The following is a 17,271-nucleotide window of genomic DNA, read 5'->3' on the forward strand; positions in this document are numbered from 1 at the left end:
GCCCTGGTAGTTCTTTACCTGCGTGTCGAGAAGCGGAGAAGTCAACTTTAAAAGACGTGACAGGGATGAGGAATCTGCCAAGAACGAATTATAGCGCGATCGGGCGGACTAGAACGTCTCTAAACCTCGTAAAATCATTACATGCTGTAGCAAAGGTAGCATAACAACCAGGGGGTATATCTGTCAGCTGTCCGTGCCTCTTCCATTCTACCACTTGTCTCCTTTCCTACTAGGTATCTTAAGCGATAACTTCCTTTTCTTTCACTTCTCCCGCTTCTCCCGCCTCTCCCGCCTCTCCTCTTCCAACAACCCGGAACTTAAAAACAACACCACTGGCAGATACACGCGTGTCAGAACAATTGTACACGTACTGTAAGATCAGCAGCACCAAGATCAGCGTCAGCATCAATATTCAGCTCAATACATCCTACTTTGCACTTTACCTAGGTAGTCTGGGTAGCCTTCCGTCCACCGGGTACTAGGTACCAATTACATTCGTTTAATCACGCTTTTTTACCAACCGCTCGGTCTGATCCTCCGATCTTCCTCCTCCGTGGCGTTTCTCTTACAGCCACGAAACCCACGAAACCGCAGTAGTCATAGGATTTACGATAACCTCGTTGCGCCGCAAATAGACACTCGGCTTGCCAACCCCACAAATCCTATAAGGCGAAGACCTATCCGGGGGATATTCCTCTGGCTTCCGCGAAAAAGTAAAATAAGCGACAACTAGACATTTCGATATTCTAATTAAATTCGACCGAGTTAATGTATCGTGAGACGCAATAATACATAATAGGAGGAATATACGCAAAAATGGGAAAGATGCTAAGGAATAGTCTAAAATGGCTACTCTCGTCTCTAGTAGTCTCTCGGGTTCAGGCTTTTTACATTCCTGGTAAGATCAGCTCAAGCGTCTGATTGACATCGGCCCATTCATCTGAAGTACATGGCGTCTAATACGTTTATACCAATACAGGCTGGTCGGTAAAGAGCTATAAAGAAAACGAGCATATCCCCTTACTTGTCAATAAAGTGTATTCGGATAATACACAGCTCCAATATGCCTACTACGACCTTCCATTCGTATGCCCACCTACTGGTAAAAGCCATGGTCCGGGTTTGTTGAGCGGCCAGAGCATCTCTCTCAACCTCGGAGAAGTTCTTCGTGGCGACAGGATCATGACTTCGGATATCGATCTTACCATGGGCCAAGATAAGGAATGTAGCTTTCTCTGCAATCAAGAAATTACAAGACGGGATCTAAGAAGAGCCAAGGAGTTAGTTAAAGAGGGTTACGTTGTGGAGTGGATCGTAGATAACCTTCCGGGAGCCACAAGCTTTGTCACAGTCGACAAGTCGCGCAAATATTACGCAGCGGGCTTTAAACTTGGTTTCACGGACTATTCATCGAGCACGGGCAAGCCTCGGTACTTTTTGAACAATCACCACACTATCGTTATCCGATACAGGAGAGCACCGGGTCGAGCGGGTGAGAAAGGCGGTAAAGTAGTAGTTGGCTTTGAGGTCTATACCAAGAGCGTCGGTGCAAATGTCAAGCGAGAGAATGGGTGTCCTACAGACCTTCACGATGTCGAAGACCACTTCGAGCTCTACATGGCTCCAAACAAGACCACCGAATTCCAATCACAATACGCGTACTCGTCCTACCACCCGGAGGCTATCGAGGAGGGTGATGACGATGACACTATCACTATTCCATACTCCTACTCGGTGTATTTCCGTGAAGATGAGTCAATCGAGTGGAGTCGCCGTTGGGACCTATACTTTGTTAACTCAGAGGAGGGCTCTAGAATCCACTGGCTTGCCATTGTCAACTCCTTGATCATCTGTGGCCTTCTTACCGGTATTGTCCTTATGATCTTGGCCAAGACAATTAGATCCGACATCAAAGGGTATAAGGAAGGCTCTGTTGAGGATGGTAAACTTCGAATTAAGCGCAAGGGGAGCCGTACTCCTAAGTCCGAGAAGGCCGGGTTCGGCCTCCTTGAGAAGGAAGGAGAAGCCGATAAGGAAATTGACATTTCATCTGAAGATGAGGCTCTAGAAGATGTGACGGGATGGAAGCTGCTTCATGGGGATGTTTTCAGGAAACCTGAGTACGGATATCTACTCGCCCCTCTTGTTGGATCCGGCATGCAACTTCTATTTATGGCCGTCGGCTTGGTTCTGCTAAGTGCTATTGGTATCTTGAATCCTAGCTTCCGAGGAGGCTTCATCAGTGCCGCTATCGGTCTATTCGTCTTCGCGGGTGTCTTCTCCGGTTATTTCTCCGCCAGAGTGTATAAGACCTTCGATGGGAAGAATTTTGTCAAGAATGCGTTGGTTACTGCGTGTCTCTTTCCCGGTCTTCTCTTTGGATTGGTCTTCATTTTGAACCTCTTTGTCTGGGCTCAAGCTTCCAGCACTGCCATACCGTTTGGAACTTTGATCGCAATTGTTCTTCTCTGGCTGTGCATTCAGGTTCCGTTGGTCTATCTTGGTTCCTGGTACGGGTTTGTCCGTACGGGCTCATGGGAACACCCTACAAAGACAGCCAGTGTGCCTCGGCAGGTTCCAAATCAAGCATGGTATGCGAAGAATTTGCAGTCTATATTCCTTGCTGGTTTGGTTCCATTCGCTGTTATCTTCATCGAGCTTCTCTTCGTCTTCCAATCGTTATGGCAGGATAAGAGCGGCTACTACTATGTCTTCGGCTTCCTGGCGGTGGTATCTGTGATCCTAATTCTCACCATTGCCGAAGTTACGGTCGTCACAATCTACGTGCAGTTATGCTCCGAGAATTATCACTGGTGGTGGCAGTCTTTCTTCGTGGGTGGTGGAAGCGCTATATGGGTGTTCCTATACTGCGTTTGGTACTACTTTGCCAACTTACATATATCGGGCTTTGTAAGCTCCTTGCTATTCTTCGTCTATAGCTTCATGGCTTGTTGCGTGTACGGGCTCCTTACCGGTACTGTGGGATTCCTGACGGCTTATGCTTTTGTCAGGAGGATATATGGGTAAGCCCTGCCCGATTTTTCCCAGTTCTTTTACAGATATCACTAACATGAGTTATGACAGTGCTATTAAGGCGGACTAAATAATCATATTAATCAATGAACGAACGCGATAACGTAATAATGAGTAGGATCTAGTAAACCATATATTTTCTTTTGGCGTTCGCGGTCAATACGAATAATTCGAAGCCCGTAATTTTGGCGCTAGGAAGAGACGAGGTTGGAATAGGCGTTCTCTTGAAAGGGGGCTTCCGGCTGACTCAAAACTTACCGCTCGTTGGTTATATCGGCCCTACACACGTGTCGCTGCACTGTTTTATAATTATTGGGGCGGTGTTGCTAACCGTCCTAATTAGCGGCTACGTGGTGTTGTATCAATTTGTAAGGGCATTTATATTATAAATAACTATGTCTTGTATATACTTTATACTTGAGCTATGAATATATCAAGGATAAGACTTCTCGCTTGCTCGGTTACAGAGGTGTATGTGGATTATTGGAATTTATCAACCGTGCCTCAACTCCGTACTTTGCTGCCTAGGGGATATGTATATGCTACTCTTGTCTTTGCTCGTCGTTTACTTGGTGTGATGGTAGGTATGGTCGGTTCGGGTCCTGGGATGGGAGATTTCGTGCTTATAGCTTGCTTTGGCCGATGTTTCGGTCGAGCCAGAGGCCGTCGCCTTCGGCCATTATGTTTCCTATGCGGTGTTAGTACCGGGGAAAGTTTCTTGGGGAAAGGGGGTGAAGAGCGATCCTGCTTACCGTCTTTATCTTCGATCGTGCCCCTGACGTGGAGTTTACGCCCTTCCTTCCGCACGACTCGGCCTCTGATCAGGACGATCTGCGGTGTTCGGACGGCGCGTCGGAAGTTCGTTGTGAAGCGGACTGTGTAGGCTCCGTTTGCTATGGTGGTTTGTTAGTATGTTGTATCTTTTATTCCTCATCTCTTTCACACTTTTTAGGGGTAGGGAAATCTCACCGGTTTGTGAATTCGCCGCTGTCCCCATAACTTCGTCTAATAACACACCGTACAGCCCGCCGTGCATTATCCCCGGGAAACTTTGGCAGTCGACGCCTAGCTCGGCTAGGGCGTGGAGCAACAGGAATGGGTTTCGCGGGTCTTCGCCGTTTTCCCTGCCGCCGCCGCTGAAGATGGCAGGGCTTGCCTTCGGGTCCTTTTTTGTGGTTTCTTCCCCATTGCTGGTTTTGTTTGCCCCTGAACTTGGCGGAAGAGAGGATTTGGTCTGGGATCTAGAGGGCTTGACCAGTCGGATGAAGGTTACACAGGCGCGGACGGTGGTCGGACTGTTCATCACCTTATGCACGAAGCTCGATTCGTTGTTGGGGAGTAGTTTTCGGTCCGGGACGGCAACTTGGATGTTGCTTGGGTCGGAGAGGAGCGCGGCACACCATGGTATCGCTTGGAAGTGCGCGAGGGGGTCTGCAACGGATTGGTGGTAGTTTGTGGATGGGGAGTGCGGCTTTAGGACTTGGGTCGGAGTGGTGGACATTTTAAACATGTGAAGTGCGATCACTTTACTTGAGAACTAAATAGAGAAAAAGGGAGAGTGTTATGAAGGGTATAATGGTATAATGGTATAGTGTATAATCAATGAGGCGCTCAAGATATCATAGTCTATGGTATACGATATGCTCCAGTATCTTCGACGATCGCGTATTCAAACATCAGCTCGCCGTGAATCTAGGTAACAATAAACAGAGATCTGAGGAAATAGCAGATCTCTTCAAGAAAAGTGAAAAAAGAGCGAGAAAATACTACCCTTATCTCGCCCCCTTAGCGAAAAGCATTGACAAGTCACATTCGAGATCTACCCATACTTTTTTCAGCTTGATGGAGACGGGTTCCTCGGGATAGTGGATGACATCAGCCATCCTAATCTAATAGCTTCGAGTTGCCGGATATAACAGAGACATGGAGGATTTCAGATAGGGGTTCTGTGTAACGAGTGGCTTGCTCTAGATGCAAGAAATATCACTTCTGGTTCATTCGAGAGACGTGGTCGATCATCGTAGTTTAGCTCGCCTGCGCATTCGTGCTAGGTGCAGCGAATAGTGGCGTCTAGCGATGACCATTGACAGCTTATGACTTGTACATTGGCTGCTTGGTATGTTGCGATTAGCTGCAGCAGCTGAAGGATTCGGGAATTTAGAGTACCCCTGACCGTGTCTGCGGCTTTTAACTACCTTATCTTAAGATTCAATCTATAAATGACAGATCCTTATTAGATAGGATGAGAAGCTTATTATAACATCGAGACACGGTAAATTGGAATATTAAATGTGGGTGCCTGCATTTGGGGATAAATATCTGAGTCTGTTTCAAAGGCGATATCGTAAATCCGAATTATGACAGGTGGGTGGCGTTCGTTGGAATGAGAAAAAGCAAATAGATTGGATAGAAATGGGAAATTGAGATTATTTGTCTCTAGAATACTACCACACCTAAAATGTATGTATACGTTCAGAATAGAGGACTATGTGACATGCAGTAAATATTATCCTATATTGTAGTCACTCATTTCAAACTTGTAAATGTAGAGATGAAATTGTCAATAACCAATGTATGTATACTTCTCTCTATGCCATGCTTCATAGCCCATATATCCAATCCTGTAATATCTAATCCTCTGATAACCGCGAGTCGAGCTTCTACACATGCTATGCCTGTACCACCTAGGTATCCCTAGGAAGTAAATACCGTAAACGCCTACACTCCGATGATGCTGTCGCGATTCCTCCAAATAGACGGGGTGTTAACAATTCATATGTTGAACAGTGTCTTTAACCGTTCGTAAGTATAGAAACTTACAGCCGCCAGAGGCATCACTTTTAAGTAACCAATCGATAAGCCAACAAAGAAACCGGGAAGTCCGCGCTCTCTGAAGATCAAGCTTGCCGTCTCTCCTATCCGAAGACGGTGGCCGTCTCCAACAGCGCCGCTTACTTGCATTCGTCGCCGTATAACTTCAAGTGGGTAAGCTACCGTCTGTGATACTACGCCCGAGATTCCTCCGGCTGTTAATTCGGCCCACGCCTGGAGGGGTGCTGGCTTGTCGGCGGGTGCATTGGCAGGTTTGGGTAGGGTGGTATATTTTCGAAGGGATGGCGAACGGAAAAAATCGCCCGCAGTATCATGTGTTAAGAAAGACACGCCAGCGTATGGCACCATACCCAACATAGTCGTCGAGAACCCTCTGTAGAAATTGATAAGACCGGAACGGGGTGCTACTACCTCCACTGGGGATATCGTAGCTTCGGCGACGGTTTTCGAGGCAGTTTGTTTCAGCAGTGGTTGTTCTTGATATATCTTTTTGCAGATGCCGGCAAGGGACATGCGCGTATGTTTCGTCTCGAAGGCTAATCGCACGCGGATGATTTCTAGGGGATAGGTAAGAAAGACAGATGATACACCAGCAAGTGCACCGGAGGAGAATCGTCGCAACCACGTTTCGTTCTGACGGTTCGACCCTATTATCATAGCGCGGTATTGTTCATATGCGACAAATTTTATAGCGGCGTAGGGGTAGATTTTTAGGAGAGTCGCCGAGTGACCGCGGAATAAACCCAGTATTCCATCGTGTGCATAAATATCGCGAATCGCTAACCCGAAGCCAGTCCATGAGCCCTGGTATTTTACGAATTGCGGATTTCTGGTTTGGAAGAGGATCTTGACTCGGTCGAGAGGCGCAACGGTTGTTTTAGCCTTATTGCGTTGTTAACATGAGATCAATTTACAGACTTCATTCTTAGGAAGGAGATAAGACATACAGCACACCCTGCAAGACCACCAGCAATACCAGAACGAATCACATAATCCATGCTGTGCTTATCTGGTTGCTTCCCCTTCGCTGTTATCGGAGATGCGTCATCTCTGATTGAGTCTGGATTCGCGTTGGGAGCGGTTGCGCCTTTGCCCGCGACAACATTACCGGCCTTTCTAACGACTCCGTCCATCTTATCGAAGAGAGCGCTTGCGTTTCCTTCTCTTTTAGATGGTAACTCGGACATCGTGACATGGTTTGGGGAAGCCGATGGCATTACTGCGCCACCGACTCGATGTCCTAGTAGAACGCGACAGGCTTAAAAAAAGAAAGAAGAAGAAAACACTAAAAGTACATATCGGGGATATTTTTAATAGGTTTCGGTCGCGCGGATGACGATGAGGGGTGTTGGTCAAGGGTAGTAAAGGGTTAGATCACCCCAAGCAAGAATAAATCAAATTGGAGATTGGAGATTGCGGATTTTACAGCGCACGCTGGCAAAGGGCGATTTCCAATCCATAAACAGCCGTGAACGTCACTGCCATTTTATTATCTCCACCGAGGTCCGCAAGCCGAGGGTTGCCGAAGCTTAGCCCCTCTACCCGCCCTCCTCGTCCAATCCCCGAACAGCAATAGACAATCTGGGGCGAGTCCGGGGTATTTCTATCACGAGACCTCAAACAACAAGAAAGTCGAAAAACCACGGAAATTTAAAAGTCAGCTATTGATTGTAGGTTGGTGCATCACCTCCGAAATCTAACGATTGAACGTCTAAATCAATTGTCAAAGAATGATAACTTCTCTGCTTAGTCAGCGTGAAGTGTAGATGTCTATCGTAAGTATATGATCTATGAATGCATTCTAGCCATCCTAATATATGCTAGGTATACCGATCCACTATCAGGCTTCTCTCCTTATCTATATACTTTAGTCAAATTAGCCCGGACACTACCTGGCTGTTCATGTCTGAAGTGACTTGAATCTGGAAAATGAAGGTTTTCGGGATGAAATGACCGACTAGAAAATAATTAGAGGAGATAAGTAATGGCGACAGACAGAGTGAAATATTTGCGTCACACCCATTGTGTGGATCAAGGAGTGCTGATCTGTAGTACCCCTTTTCTCCATCTTATGAGTTCAACTCTATACTAGAGCAAGAACCAAAGGTCTCACTCTTTCGAGCTTCATTTTCATTGCGCACCCTACCACAACTGATTCCGAACAGCTCTTCTCGCCATGTTCAAACCAGAAGCACGGCACCGAGAGAGGCACGTCTAATTCCTACTTAGACGTAAGCCTAGCCTCGGTCTTCGCCTTCTCCTGTTCTTTGATCTCTTGGACCTCAGCCTTCGTGGCGTTGTGCCTGACGTTGTAATTATTGTTGAGGGGGTTTTCCGGGCTCTTCCTGAATTCTTTGAAGAGCAACTCCCGCTTCTTGCTCAGGCGCAATCCTTTTCCGCTCCCGTCTGCGCTCATCTCTTCGAGTCGCCTCTTCTCGAAGGCGGCAAATGCAGCCCCAACTCTTCTTTCCGCATGCCTGTCATATTTTTCATCGTTTGTATCCAAGATCAAACCTAGAGCATCTAGAATGTTTTCAATGCCTGAGGCCTCGAGTGTTGGAAGTTTGTTGTCGCTATTGCTATTGTTTTCGCTGGCATTAAGTTCGGACAATGCATTGTCGAGGCCTCGGTTTGTCTTTTTAGTGGCGGTCTTAGAATTCTTTGGACCGGGGCGGCTCGGCAGGCTCTTCTCTTCTTCGGCAAGGGCAGCTTCTCGATCGGCCTTTTTCTGAGCCTGCTCTGCTTTCTTTGCAGCTTGTGCTTCCCTACATGTCGAACATATCAATTAGTAGAGCGCTTATTAAAATCGTACCCCTGTCCGTCATAATGTGATTGTTCCGTCCCAACTCAATGGGTCTGAAATCACGGGAATTATGCTTGTGTCTAACAATTGACCATTCACAACATAGATCAGAAGAAAACTCACTTCTTGGAATTATTTTTAGAACCCCTTTCCCAATCCGCGTCCTCTACTGCCGCTTTCTTCGCATCTTCCGTCGCGGCTTTTTTTGCGGCTGTCTCTGCTTTTCGAGCTTGGCCGGCTGCCTTCTTGCTGTTTTCACCTTTTTTACCGGCCATGATCCCGGATCTATATCTAATCTATATATAGATCAGATAGACGTATATGCTAGGTAGGTGCTGGGTAATGGTCGCAACCAACGTTTGTTTGCGTATCACAATCCTATCCACCGATATGGGATGATGGGAAACCACGAGGTTGCGTTTACTAGAGAACCGGGAGGCGGGGCAGGGCCAGAGGGGTTGTTGGCTCCATCATTATGCACCTCTCAAGTGCCTGCCTATTGGAAACGACCGGGATATACCCAGCCATGCAAGATGTATCTTATCTCAGCATTTTGGCAAGCTTATGATACCAAGTTCTCTTCTCTTTAGATCAATTGTTACATACAAGGCATAAACGGTGTTGATATCTTTGGTATCATATGTACCTAGGTAAATAATTTACAATAATATCTCACAGCCTTCAATTCTCTCTTAAGAGCAAGTTACCTATTCAATTCCATCAGTTGCCATAAAATATTGGCGACTTGTGGGTATCTAAGCCAGCATGGCGGCTGAAACAGGGGGGTGATTGGTTATCGTCACCAACGCACTGCACCGCACCGCCAACATATACTGCCTGCATGGTACGCGGTGTAAGCCAACACAGAATTTTATCATGGACCTTGGGCCGATGAAGATATTGATGTTTGCTTGTCGGTAATTTAAGCAATGTTGGTCGAATCAATTACTAAACGCCTTAGATCGAAATATCAAATTTCTACATTTCTCACTACTAAACATCAGGTTTCAGACGACGATGACGACGAAGACGAAGAAATCGAAGAAGACGAAGAGTACGAAGAATACATTCGAACTCACCCAGAACCATGGCAACCACCAGCATACCCCTATCGCCGACTGGGCGAATGCGAAGTTCGATTGCTCCGAATTGTACCAGGAACGGGTATGATTGAGTGTCTTCTCCATCAAATGCCTTTAGAAGATGCAACCACCTTCTACCCTTTATCCTATGTATGGGGCGACACAACCCACCAGGAGACCATCATGTTAGAGGGGCAACCTTTCCAGGTCTCAAAGAACTTATATAGCGCACTGCACCAATTCAGGCAGCGGCCCCACGACATTGGCCACCCGAGAGACTACTTCTGGATCGATGCTATTTGTATCAACCAGAAAGACGTTGCCGAGAGGTCTCGTCAGGTATCACGAATGATGGACATATATCATGCTGGTCTTACTGTTGTGTGGCTCGGCCCTATCCCTGAGCGGCCACCAGCCAGTCTTTTCAAAGTGCTTGTTTCGTCAAAACAAACCGGCCGACACCGGCTATCACGAGAAAAAGCTGTCAAATTGTTATTCAAGAAGGCTGGCTCAATGTGGGCGGACTGGGATCCTATTGATGAGGATGAAAACATAACTTTCCATGAAGAGTTCGGAGACCTATTTGGTGACATCTTGCAGGTGATGATATGGCTTTTGTGTCGTCCATGGTACACAAGAGTTTGGACCCTCCAAGAGGCTTGCTTGGATTCTGTGCCAAGATTCTTTGCTGGACGCCACAGCATACATTCATCTGATTTCGGTGATCTATTTGATATCTTTTCTCAGATCGACAGTTCTCTGTATCTCACTCCAGGGGGCAAGCGGATGGCTAGCTTAAAAGCCATTCGGACTTTTTACAACTCTATCGGTACGGGTAGCGATAAAGACCCACAAAAGTTGGAGCTCGCTGAGGTCCTGTGGGAGTTACTTGCTTTTGTGAATATAAAACAAGCATCAGACCCTTTGGATCAAATATATGGGCTGCTAGGTCTGCTCAAGCATGTAAAGAATGAACAGCTGCCGAGGGAACTAACGCCGAATTATGATCTACCATATGAGCAAGTATATTGGGATTATACTGTCTTTTTACTTCAAGGTGTTGGGAGATTGGAACTACTTGGTTATATGGGCAGCAGGCTTCCAAATGTCCCGTCCTGGGTTCCCGATTTTCGGCGTTTAGCCTTAGGAGCTAGGAAGGGTCCGAAGCAAACCATACATATATCGGCTGACAAGCGGACACTGTACCTACAAGGCTATGTGCTTGGAACCCGCCATAGTTCTATCGATGGATGCACCGCCGCCGATATAATGCCACGAAATAACGCAATACCGCGTGCGCTATCCAAACGTCTAAACGAAATCGAAAAACACATTATCGAACCATCGGCTAGACTCAGAGGGATGGTTGTTCAAGAAGTATTCGAGGAAGTCGTCAGAGAGACGACGAGAATTATTCGCGCGGACGGTCATGAGTCGTTCTACCAAGTACACCGCCGGATGAGCATGACAACTGCGGGTAAAGTACCTTGGTATAAAAGAAGGAAATCAACACGCAATACTCGTTTGAAAGAAGAATCGATAGCGGATCAGTTTAGTTCTCCTTGGGTGCTCATGGCCGACGGCACCATTTTACGTCTGATGAGGGAAGGTGTCGAAGTGAAAGCGGATGACTTGGTGTGCATATTCAAGAGCGCACACGCTCCATGTTTGATTCGAGCGTCGGGAGAAAATTACATCTTTCTAGGTCGCTTTAAGGTAGAAAGCGGGCCTCTTAAACTGCAAGATTTTGGTGACAATTTCTGGACTGATAAAGAGGTTCAGGATATAAACTTGATTTAGATTCTGGATATAAGAGTTGGAGGTACTGGTTCCTATTACCTATATTTCCCTATTTATGAAGGTATGAGATGACGTGTTCCTGGATTGTTGAATGAATATATGGTAAACGAGTACAATAGAATATTAGATTGGAAGTAGGGGTATTGGCAATGAAAATATTCAACTATCTAGCGGATCATCCCACATCAATTATATCAGCTCTGGTGATAAACATGGCTTCAATCTTCATATAGGCTATACAATATCTTCATGGAAACAGTCTGATAAGACCTGTCTCTAGAAACAACCTGGTTACTAAGATTTACCAGGGTTGTGGTTCCCTAAGCCTCGACCTTCTAGGAGGAGAAATAGGTGATAAATACATATAAGTTGAGGGCCTACAAGAAGCGGAAGAGAAATGGGGGTTCTACATTATACTGAATGTACCTACTTAGATATAACGACTATCAAGTCCTACATCATAAGAAAGTGTGCCACCACGGCCGAAGCTGCGGCCATAGATCACAGTTGGTGATTTGTGCTCACATAACTCCCGATCTCGCAGCTCCCCCCTTGAAAGCGAACAACATAAACAGCAATTGTGCCCAAACCAAGGCACCACCAGGAAGTTCGAGCAGCTACCAGTATAAACCAACAACCGTCCTCTCCACCCACTCTCTCCCACGATCCCCAACACATTATGGATAGCCATTACGACACCCTCAACTCTACGAGAATCAAGACACGCATAACCAGCACAAAATCACACCCAAGCAAGACAAAAACTAAACGAGTAAGAATCGCGATGCCGCGTGCGAATGTGTATTGAAACAGCCCAGCCACCGCGGGGACCTAGAACGCCATAGCTCCCCGAGCACCAGGAGCAGCCGAAGCAAGAAGTACAGGTTCATTTGAATACATTTCCTTTCCCCAGATCCATCCTTTTCACCGCGCGGTGTGCCATGATGAAAAAGAAAATTGAAAAAAAAAAAAAACAAGAAGAGAGAACTCCGCAAACTCCTCTCCGAAGAAATTAGATCAATATGTCTTCCCGCAGAATTCCAGTCCTTTTCCTATCCGTCGCCCGTCTCGGGGAAGAAGAAGAAAATTAAGACCCTCGCCTCCCTTGGTGAAAGGAAGGTGGGTGTAGTAGAGGTAGAGTGAGGATATGAGAGGTGTAGGCATTATCTCGACTGTTCCCCTTGAACTTCTACGCCAACCTCCACGCCAACCTCCACGCCCAAGCAGGCATCGCATCTCAGAATCCACCCGGCTCCAAACCCAAGCAAACCCACAAGCGCGAGCGCAAACGCCATCACCACCACTCCTATCGTACCCTCTCTCACCCTCACCAGCGCCCTCACCCTAAACATCCTCCCTAAAAATCGATCTCCGCTCCGAAGTCGGGCTATCATGATGATGCGCGACACCGCCCTTCACCTTCCCCGCGTTCGCGGCCGCCGTATCAATAGGCCTAGGACTAACCCCGCGCAAACTGATATTACTCGGCTCCGCCGCATCGTCATCGAACGGGTTACGCGCACTCTCAACACCGAGCCCAACACCGGGGCTACGGCTAAGCGTGCGTCCGCGGTTCTCGTCCGCGCCGAGCGCCACGTTGCTGTATCCCGCGCCGTTATACGAGCTCCCGGAACCTATATCGCCGTGCGACTGGAACGGGTTCTGCGGCTGTTGCTGCTGCTGTTGATGTTGCTGTTGTTGCTGCGAGGGATGTGCTTGTTGCGCCTGTCCGCGCAACCCCAGCTCCTGCTCTTCGTACGCGCCGTACCCGTAATAAGCATCGGCCTCGTGGCCGACACGCGTGTCCCACGCCTCGTCCGGGTCGAGTGCGTAGCCGCGGCGGGAAGCGCGCTCGTAGCCCGCCCCCGTCGCGGAGCGGCTGCCGCCTCCGCCTCCGCTACCTCGACTGCGTAGCGCGCGCCATTTGTCGCTGATCCAGCCGCGGATGCCGCTGGGTGCGGGTTGGGGACCTACGTACGAGGTGGGTTCTGAGCGCGCGAAGGGGTTGTACGAGGAGATGGGTGGGGCGGGGAGCTGTTGATGGTTTGGCTTGGTTAGCTGGTTCGGTGACGGATGGGATGACGATACGGTGTTGTTACGGATATGGGTGTAGATGTGGATAATGGGTAGGATGATGGGGAAGAGATGGGGATTCGGACCGGCGATGCCCGTAGGGTAAGACAGACATGATGCGGCTATGAAGGGGGGAGGGGATAGAGTGTGGTGGTTGGTTCGGCGACAAAATGCAGGAGAGAGGAAAGGGAAGGGAGATGGAGCACTTACGCCTAATCGCCTTGCGCGGAACTGGGTGAAGACGACCCAGCCGATCAGGCCGACGACCGCAATGACGAGCACGACTATGAAGAACGTTCCGACGGGGCTGACCATTTTCGGTCGCGAATGCGGACTACGGGTCCGTCCGTTACGGCGATACTTGGTATGGTTTTTGTTCGGTTCTTTTTTTATTTATTTCTCTCGTTGGGGAGGATCGTCAGATGAACGAACGGAATTGAATGGTCAGATAAAATCAGATCGAAGAAAAGTGTGGCGAAGCTAATGGAGACCGAAGGATGGAGGGGATGGATGGTTGTTTGTGGGGTGTTAGACGATAGGACAACAGAAGATGTTGGTGAAGGAAGAGGTGGTATCTCGTCGTTAGTATGTCTTAGAATGTGAAATTTACGAAGTTGGAGTTGAGGCTGATGACATCCATGGATGATAATTCCGACAATTTTCAAATGTACATTCTTCCAAGGTTTCCGGCGTGTTCCTTCCTTGGAAACAACGTCTGTAACTGTTATCGGGTGTTGCGGTGCGGGTCTAGCTAAGAACTGGGAAGCTTTAGGTCGTTTTCGGTGGACCTAGGGTATGGAGTTCCCTAATTTAGGTGCAGGCCCTTGCTTTAATCAGTGGATCCGGCTATTGGGGACCTTCTCTTATGGAGCATTTAGGGCATTTGGGGTATTACAAGGACTCCACTTAAAATGACGTTAGGTACATACAGGCTAAGTCTAATAGTGGATGTGGCCTGTGCTCGCTAATCATACATGTACTTACAGGTACATATCAAAGGTGGGATATGCGATCCGACAAGCCTCAAAGACTGTTAGAGTTGTCTCACTTTTAAGACCCTACTCAAGCCTATCAACTATCATCGTCACCTCACTGCACCGCTTCTCAGCCTTGATATGTCTTAGTTCTCTTACGACTCTTGCAGAAATTCTGCCTAATGATACTGATTCTTACTCTTTCTGAAATCACTATTTTAGCCATGTGAAAATTCACGACATGGTCGTTGATTAAAGTTATTATTAGTATCCTGTGCTGTCATGACTGGATAAGGGGCCAGCGAAGCCGGACTTTCGTGTATGTTCTCTTGAAGGAACATGCCGTATGCAGCCCAGGTTCTTTGCAGGATCTCCTAACCAGTAAGAATCGCGATTTCTAACTATGGAATGCATATCAAACTAAGCAAGTAAGGCTCGACCACGATGTGGAACTTCAAGCGATCTTCTTCATATCATGGGGAATATTGGTCGAATGATAAATGTTGAAAGGCTTCTAGACAAAGCACTGGTCCCAATGTCCACCATTCCTTGCGAAACTCTGGCTTTCGACGAATCTGCTAAGAGTGCAGCGTCCGAACACATCAGCACCACAGTTTTGCAAGGGTATCACCCGATCATTGACCAAAATCCTCACCATCTCCTCATCTTCGCCTGCGCAAGTCATCTTCTCCACGTATAACCTGGCTGCGAACGGGACGGCCCAGCTAGCGGAGAATCCTTTGGCTTTCTGTGCACTGACTCTGCGATTACCCGGTAGTGGGGCCGTAAGATTGTAGAGACCAAGTGCACCATAGATGTCCATCATATCGTTATCATGGCTGAAGTCGGCGTACAAGGCAAGACCATGTGGGAATGTATCTTCAAATCCATCAAGTGTTGAATTGGTGGTTGTATGATCATCAACTGGCTTGCCGGTAAGTCTTGAAAGAAGTTCATTAACAAATCCAACCCCTTGAGTTGGTCCGAGAGGACTTCCATTTCCGAATCCATACCACTTGCCCAATGACTGATAGTAGTCATAGTTGCGCCAATCATCCATCGTGAACAACCGACAGAACCTTGAAAGTCTAGTCTTCTCATCGGCCACAGTCTCGAAAGGGCATAGGTCCATCATGTAGATAGTCTCTTCGTCGGTGAGATTAGCGCCTGGAAGATTCTGGTTCAATCTATCTGTCAAGGGTGGCACGACCTTCTCAGTCCACAGGTCTTGCTCATCATCACTATCGTGTTTGCTATCCTCGAATGCAGGGCAGAGGTCGGGACTAAGTGAGTTGTTGAATCCATCTGCCTCAGGGATGACCAGCATTTTATAGGGATATGTATCCGGGGCATGTGAACCCCCGTCCGCCAGCCGTGCCTTGTGGAAGCCCTCTGTCCATCTTTTTGCTGAGTCAACTACACGCTCCTGGCCAGAGGAACGCACAAAGGGGGTGTAGACTCTTGTTAAATGGTTGTACCGTTCATAGAAGACCTGGCCGGACTTTACCATCTGCTGTTCGCCATAACCCGTTAACTGGTCAGCACCAAGGGTATATTTATAGTCCTTGATGAACTCAAAGCCCTTGCCATAATGTGTTACACTATCGTGGATATGGTCAATGAGAGAACCATAGGCTAAGGACTTATGTGCTGTGGGGTAACGAGCACCGTGCCGTGAGAGCGCTTGCGCGAAAGTGACCTCGCAATTCTTAGGAGTGTCTGGTGAGATTTCAGAGGGAACAGAGAATGTAGAGGTGTATTGACCCCATAACTGAGTAAGCAGGTTTCTGCAGTGACGGTCAAGAGTGGAACCATTGCATTTTTGTGCCGAGAGGTCACCCCTAAGCAGAATGTCGCGGTTAGTACGAGATGAGCTATTTATGTTGCACCCCAACAACCTACTGGACATACATGAACATCGCAGAGAATGCGATCAAGGCGATACAGGCTATGGCCAAGATAATGAGCCTGCAGATACGGGAATTGGTGTCAATCAAGCTTATGGTGCGCTTCTTTGCGGAATCATGAGAAACATTTCCGGGAAGTAGAGTATATCTGTGCCACCAGCGTCCGGCAACGAAGGCCTTCAGTTGGTGTCTCAAGTCGGTGAAGACCATGGCGAAAGGTAAAATCGCCTACTTTTCTTCATCGCCGTATGACTGGTTTAATGTGAAGAATCTTCGGAGAATAGATGAGAGATTGATGTGCGCAGTGTGTTTCTCGTCGATAATGCGATATCGTCGAAAGTAGGTGAAGATGTGAATAAGTGAATTTCAAATTGTCGCCGATTTTCGAAACCCAAGGTACAAGGTCCCGCACCGCCGCATTGCCACTGGGCACTGTATCTAGCTGTATCTCTGTACCGAAGTGGTCAAGTCTTGATAACCAATCACTCCCAATTTGTACCCAACTGTAAAACATTTAGCGGAGTGGGGCCAGCTGCTAACGGCTAAGGAACACCTGCCATTGACCCCAACTAAACGTCCCCCAAACTCTAGTATTTGAATATGCCCCCAAATGTCACCCCCAACATGGTACCTACAAATAGTAACATAGACTATAATAAAATCTTAATCGTGAATGGTTACCAGTAAGTGTTTAGTATACTTGGATATATGTCTCGATGTTTGATTAAGTACCTACCTATCAAGGTATTTATATTACTTTAATCAAG

General features: G+C 47.5%; 7 protein-coding genes across 7 annotated transcripts; 2 read left to right on the top strand and 5 right to left on the bottom strand.

Moving 5' to 3' along the window:
• Nucleotides 1–611: 611 nt before the first annotated feature.
• On the top strand, nucleotides 612–3,280 carry GGS22DRAFT_65291 (Nonaspanin). The gene is made up of 3 exons (XM_047967681.1): nucleotides 612–898; nucleotides 980–3,023; nucleotides 3,085–3,280. The coding sequence occupies exons 1-3, from the start codon at nucleotides 817–819 to the stop codon at nucleotides 3,101–3,103; spliced, it is 2,145 nt and encodes a 714-aa protein (XP_047822783.1). The 5' UTR covers nucleotides 612–816; the 3' UTR covers nucleotides 3,104–3,280.
• A 200-nt stretch (nucleotides 3,281–3,480) lies between these two features.
• On the bottom strand, nucleotides 3,481–4,981 carry GGS22DRAFT_152780 (HotDog domain-containing protein). Its single transcript, XM_047959736.1, has 3 exons — nucleotides 4,003–4,981; nucleotides 3,786–3,926; nucleotides 3,481–3,721 (listed from the first exon to the last, which is right to left on the bottom strand). The coding sequence occupies exons 1-3, from the start codon at nucleotides 4,541–4,543 to the stop codon at nucleotides 3,657–3,659; spliced, it is 747 nt and encodes a 248-aa protein (XP_047822784.1). The 5' UTR covers nucleotides 4,544–4,981; the 3' UTR covers nucleotides 3,481–3,656.
• Nucleotides 4,982–5,481: 500 nt separating this feature from the next.
• GGS22DRAFT_65304 (mitochondrial carrier protein LEU5) lies at nucleotides 5,482–7,293 on the bottom strand. The gene is made up of 2 exons (XM_047967682.1): nucleotides 6,813–7,293; nucleotides 5,482–6,747 (listed from the first exon to the last, which is right to left on the bottom strand). Exons 1-2 carry the CDS (start codon nucleotides 7,080–7,082, stop codon nucleotides 5,806–5,808), a joined length of 1,212 nt encoding a protein of 403 aa, XP_047822785.1. The 5' UTR covers nucleotides 7,083–7,293; the 3' UTR covers nucleotides 5,482–5,805.
• A 532-nt stretch (nucleotides 7,294–7,825) lies between these two features.
• Nucleotides 7,826–9,121, bottom strand: GGS22DRAFT_65312 (DUF1014-domain-containing protein). Its single transcript, XM_047967683.1, has 2 exons — nucleotides 8,792–9,121; nucleotides 7,826–8,630 (listed from the first exon to the last, which is right to left on the bottom strand). Exons 1-2 carry the CDS (start codon nucleotides 8,941–8,943, stop codon nucleotides 8,087–8,089), a joined length of 696 nt encoding a protein of 231 aa, XP_047822786.1. The 5' UTR covers nucleotides 8,944–9,121; the 3' UTR covers nucleotides 7,826–8,086.
• A 387-nt stretch (nucleotides 9,122–9,508) lies between these two features.
• On the top strand, nucleotides 9,509–11,691 carry GGS22DRAFT_152786 (HET-domain-containing protein). The gene has a single exon (XM_047959737.1). It carries the CDS (start codon nucleotides 9,598–9,600, stop codon nucleotides 11,548–11,550), a length of 1,953 nt encoding a protein of 650 aa, XP_047822787.1. The 5' UTR covers nucleotides 9,509–9,597; the 3' UTR covers nucleotides 11,551–11,691.
• An 819-nt stretch (nucleotides 11,692–12,510) lies between these two features.
• On the bottom strand, nucleotides 12,511–14,478 carry GGS22DRAFT_152788 (uncharacterized protein). The gene is made up of 2 exons (XM_047959738.1): nucleotides 13,834–14,478; nucleotides 12,511–13,584 (listed from the first exon to the last, which is right to left on the bottom strand). Exons 1-2 carry the CDS (start codon nucleotides 13,936–13,938, stop codon nucleotides 12,895–12,897), a joined length of 795 nt encoding a protein of 264 aa, XP_047822788.1. The 5' UTR covers nucleotides 13,939–14,478; the 3' UTR covers nucleotides 12,511–12,894.
• Nucleotides 14,479–14,728: 250 nt separating this feature from the next.
• Nucleotides 14,729–16,904, bottom strand: GGS22DRAFT_152789 (phosphoglycerate mutase-like protein). Its single transcript, XM_047959739.1, has 2 exons — nucleotides 16,509–16,904; nucleotides 14,729–16,438 (listed from the first exon to the last, which is right to left on the bottom strand). The coding sequence occupies exons 1-2, from the start codon at nucleotides 16,712–16,714 to the stop codon at nucleotides 15,112–15,114; spliced, it is 1,533 nt and encodes a 510-aa protein (XP_047822789.1). The 5' UTR covers nucleotides 16,715–16,904; the 3' UTR covers nucleotides 14,729–15,111.
• Nucleotides 16,905–17,271: the final 367 nt, after the last annotated feature.

This window comes from Annulohypoxylon maeteangense (assembly GCF_022496945.1).
Source record: "Annulohypoxylon maeteangense strain CBS 123835 unplaced genomic scaffold GGS22scaffold_2, whole genome shotgun sequence".
NCBI classification, from domain to species: Eukaryota; Fungi; Ascomycota; class Sordariomycetes; order Xylariales; family Hypoxylaceae; genus Annulohypoxylon; species Annulohypoxylon maeteangense.

Bases quoted from the DNA above. Each gene is read 5' to 3' on its own strand.
- GGS22DRAFT_65291 (XM_047967681.1), top strand. From the start codon at position 817: ATGGGAAAGATGCTAAGGAATAGTCTAAAATGGCTACTCTCGTCTCTA. The intron at 899-979 runs GTAAGATCAGCT...ATACCAATACAG, and splicing joins TCAGGCTTTTTACATTCCTG to GCTGGTCGGTAAAGAGCTAT.
- GGS22DRAFT_152780 (XM_047959736.1), bottom strand. From the start codon at position 4,543: ATGTTTAAAATGTCCACCACTCCGACCCAAGTCCTAAAGCCGCACTCC. The intron at 3,927-4,002 runs GTGAGATTTCCC...AAACCACCATAG, and splicing joins AGCGGCGAATTCACAAACCG to CAAACGGAGCCTACACAGTC. The intron at 3,722-3,785 runs GTAAGCAGGATC...AACACCGCATAG, and splicing joins CACGATCGAAGATAAAGACG to GAAACATAATGGCCGAAGGC.
- GGS22DRAFT_65304 (XM_047967682.1), bottom strand. From the start codon at position 7,082: ATGCCATCGGCTTCCCCAAACCATGTCACGATGTCCGAGTTACCATCT. The intron at 6,748-6,812 runs GTATGTCTTATC...CAACGCAATAAG, and splicing joins GTGGTCTTGCAGGGTGTGCT to GCTAAAACAACCGTTGCGCC.
- GGS22DRAFT_65312 (XM_047967683.1), bottom strand. From the start codon at position 8,943: ATGGCCGGTAAAAAAGGTGAAAACAGCAAGAAGGCAGCCGGCCAAGCT. The intron at 8,631-8,791 runs GTGAGTTTTCTT...TTCGACATGTAG, and splicing joins TCTAAAAATAATTCCAAGAA to GGAAGCACAAGCTGCAAAGA.
- GGS22DRAFT_152786 (XM_047959737.1), top strand. From the start codon at position 9,598: ATGTTGGTCGAATCAATTACTAAACGCCTTAGATCGAAATATCAAATT.
- GGS22DRAFT_152788 (XM_047959738.1), bottom strand. From the start codon at position 13,938: ATGGTCAGCCCCGTCGGAACGTTCTTCATAGTCGTGCTCGTCATTGCG. The intron at 13,585-13,833 runs GTAAGTGCTCCA...AACCATCAACAG, and splicing joins TCCGCGCAAGGCGATTAGGC to CTCCCCGCCCCACCCATCTC.
- GGS22DRAFT_152789 (XM_047959739.1), bottom strand. From the start codon at position 16,714: ATGGTCTTCACCGACTTGAGACACCAACTGAAGGCCTTCGTTGCCGGA. The intron at 16,439-16,508 runs GTATGTCCAGTA...CATTCTGCTTAG, and splicing joins GCATTCTCTGCGATGTTCAT to GGGTGACCTCTCGGCACAAA.